Raw genomic sequence first — 3,483 nt, 5'->3', positions numbered from 1 at the left:
TTTTGTTTATAATTGACTCACAAAGCCAACTTAATAAAAATTGTAATGAAGCTGTTTTTTACAGTATATGAACTAAATGAATGTGAACATCATCACGCTTTGATACCTTATATGTCTTTATTGCTTTTTTCTTGGGGTAACTTATAGTCCTTCATGATGTAAAGCCAGTCTCTTGATTGGACTTTGTAACTGGAGACTCAGTTGTAATCTGTTCTTATCTTTAAGGTCTTTGCCAAGTGCTTGAACTTGGGGTGTGGTTGGATGAACATGCAGTGATTCAGTACCCTCCAAATGTGCATTAGTGTAGTTTATTTACCCCATAACATACACTTATATACTGCTTCAGGTTTTGGACCAAACGTTCAGAGTGTACAATTCACAATTTTCCAAAAGTTACTAGCTGTGCAAGTTTCATCCTTTTTTCAGTCACTTTTATTGACAGTGTTTTTCATACATATTGTATTTAGGCATTTGTGTGATAAACCCTCAGTAGCAAGTCAAGGCCATCTGCAACAACAAAAAACTATAATGGGGTTAGGCAGCGGAGGGAGGACATACGTCCGCTGAGTTCATGGTATATAATGAATGTCAATTAGATGGTAAAATCCTGTCTGCAGATATTGATGGCAAAATACACTCTATCTTCATGTTAACAATACAATACAAACAATACTTCTCATCAAATGTAAGGTACACACATTTCATATAAATATATAAAAGCAGACATCTCTACAGTGTTTATTAAATAAAGAATACTATTCTGTGTTTTGACAGTGCATTTCAATATTTACTACAGAATAATAGTCTTTTGGTTTGCACTCAATGACTGCTGAAGTAAGATGTGTAAAACTCTTTCTGGCTCTTCTGCTCAAGTTGTGCAGACGCATGGAAACTTCGTCGTTTCCTATGACATAAATCAGCGGGTTCATGGCGCTGTTCAGACAGGCTAATCCCCTACTGACCTGATGCCCAATGTAGATATTATCAAAGCTTTCACCACAAATGCCCTGCTTCTTTAATATTCTCGTCAGTAAATTCAGGTTTCTGAAGATGTGGTAGGGGATAAAACAAACCGTGAACAAAAGGGTTAAAACACAGATCAGTCGGATGCACCGCTGCTTTAGTAAAGTATCCATGTTGGTCTTGGTGGCAAGGAGTATGATGATGTGACCATAGCACCAAAACACAATAAAAAGTGGGACAACAAACCCAGTGAAGGTCCATCCCAGACTGTAGGACAGATAGTCAGAAATCCACTGATCCGTGGTGGTATCGTAACATGAGTCTGAGGAGTTTGGCTTGGATTTCTCAAAGAACATGTCCGGCAGGATCTGAATAATAACAAGAATCCAGACCAGGACACAGATCGTCACTGAGATCTTTGTGTTTATTCTCCCCATCACCCACATGGGATGAACGATGCCGAGGTACCTGTATACACTCAAGCAGGTGAGGAATCCTATACTGCCGTAGAGGTTCATATTGAAGCAAAACCTTGTGATTTTGCAGAGGGTTTGGCCAAAGATCCACCTGCTGTTCCCGGCGTAATACATAACCAAGAAAGGCAAGGTGAAGACATAAAGTAGATCCGCAACACCGAGGTTGAGAATGAAAATGTTTATATTCCCAAGCTTTCCCCACTTGCAGCAGACTGACTTAAGTCCAAAACTATTAGCGAAGACTCCGACAATAAAAACCGTGACATAGACAGCTGGCAAAAACACCCGTGTGAAGGGTAAATCAATCTGAGAGCAGCTGGAAATGTTTCTTTCCTTTTCCATAGCGAATCAATGAGCGACTCATCGTCCTCAGATCATGTTCCCAGCTGAACCGTACGCCTTCCTCGAACGGCACAATCTTTGTGTGTGTTCACATTGCACTCGCATTCACAGAGCAAATCACTCTCTTGCTCCACCTCCTGCTTGCTTACTTACAGCTTCAACTGCTAACAAGCATTAGCCACATCTCAAAACTCTTCATGCGTAAATGTTGGCCAAATAGATAATCTCATCCCCAAAACCCACTCAGACCAAACAAAACACTTCATATAGGTCTCAAAATGAGCTAACAACAGGCAGCATTACAGACATATTTTTCTCATTTTGAATGTACATGTAAAAAGCTAAAAATGCTGCTGTTCTGTGAATATACAATAGCACTTCATCTTAAAAAGTTACAGTACAGAGGTGAATAAAAGTGGGAAAAGTTCCACTGTAATACAGGGTGATACAATAATTACTTACTGTAGGCAAATAAATTCAACACATCAACAAAATGTGTAGTGAGGGTTCTAGTCTTCCCTCTCTCTTGCATTTGGCCACATGGCATCTGATGCTCCTTGGAAAGCGAAGTGAAAGTGACCTATTTGTCAGGTGAACCATACCCGAAAATGTGACCTCTGCTTTTAACCCATCCAGTGAGTAGTAAACACACAGACAGCAAGTGGTGAACACACGTTCACCCGGAACAGTGGGCAGCTATCACTGCAGTGCCCGGGGAGCAAGTAGAGGTAAGGTGCCTTGCTTAAGGGCACCTCAATCGTTTCCGCCGGCCATGAGGCTCGAGCCAGGAGTTAGTCAGACTATGACCCAGGACTGGTTTGAGGAATCACAGTAGATGGTACTCATTTTGGTCCTGAAGCATACAGTTTGCAGGCTCTTTGCTTTTATTTTTCTCTTGTCAACTTGTTTCTGCTGCTGATGAGTTATCTTTAACCGTAGTCAAAACCAGAGGACAGAGACCGCTTCAGTGTTTCTCAATTCCAGTCCTTGGCGCACAATGTATTCAATGTGCACTCAAATAATTGCATAAAAAAGCTGTGTCATGTGATTCCACACAAAAATATTAAGTAATGTGAACAAATAACAGTTTAGTTGTATAAAGAAAATAAATATTAGTAATGTTGACAAAACTTTTTTTTATTAAATCCAAATCATTGTACCAGTAATTTTAAGTTAATTTAACTCAATATGTATCCTTCTCAATGGTACTTTTTTGTTGTCATACATAAATTATATACAGACTTACTACATGTTAGTCAAGACACAATGAGCAATTCAGATGAGAGGCATCTCTGTCCTGGCATTAGCACAGTCACAGCACATTGAATGATGCATGGTTGCATTTAAACCTCATAAAGCATATGTTCCACTCTTATAAACAATGGCAACCCTAAAACTGAACAATACAACAAATTATTTTAAACCTCAAAGATAAATGAACATTAAGCACAAACAAGTCTTTTTGGAACTTCACACATGTGAAAACAACAACGGCGGCGGCGTGATTGGACACGTTCAGAACAAGGGGCGTAAATATTATAATAAGAACGGATACTTATGTCAGTAAGAGCGTGATTTCTGAAGCGCTCGTTTTCTCAAAGGCTTGATAGGCTCACATAAAAAAAGTTAATGATTTGTCTTTTTTACGTTTTCTGAGTTGACAGATGCACAACAGACCAGATTTTAGCATTTAAACATGGAA

General features: G+C 39.3%; 1 protein-coding gene across 1 annotated transcript; it reads right to left on the bottom strand.

Moving 5' to 3' along the window:
• Positions 1–439: 439 nt before the first annotated feature.
• On the bottom strand, positions 440–1,855 carry LOC130410467 (P2Y purinoceptor 1-like). Its single transcript, XM_056735156.1, has one exon. The coding sequence runs from the start codon at positions 1,779–1,781 to the stop codon at positions 756–758; it is 1,026 nt and encodes a 341-aa protein (XP_056591134.1). The 5' UTR covers positions 1,782–1,855; the 3' UTR covers positions 440–755.
• Between the last annotated feature and the right edge of the window lie 1,628 nt (positions 1,856–3,483).

Source organism: Triplophysa dalaica, chromosome 21, assembly GCF_015846415.1.
Source record: "Triplophysa dalaica isolate WHDGS20190420 chromosome 21, ASM1584641v1, whole genome shotgun sequence".
Taxonomy (NCBI): Eukaryota; Metazoa; Chordata; class Actinopteri; order Cypriniformes; family Nemacheilidae; genus Triplophysa; species Triplophysa dalaica.
Note: the sequence above shows the minus strand (reverse complement) of the source record. Positions and strands in the feature narration are given on the sequence as shown.

What these genes read in the sequence shown, in the direction of transcription:
- LOC130410467 (XM_056735156.1), bottom strand. Translation starts at nt 1,781, where the DNA reads ATGGAAAAGGAAAGAAACATTTCCAGCTGCTCTCAGATTGATTTACCC.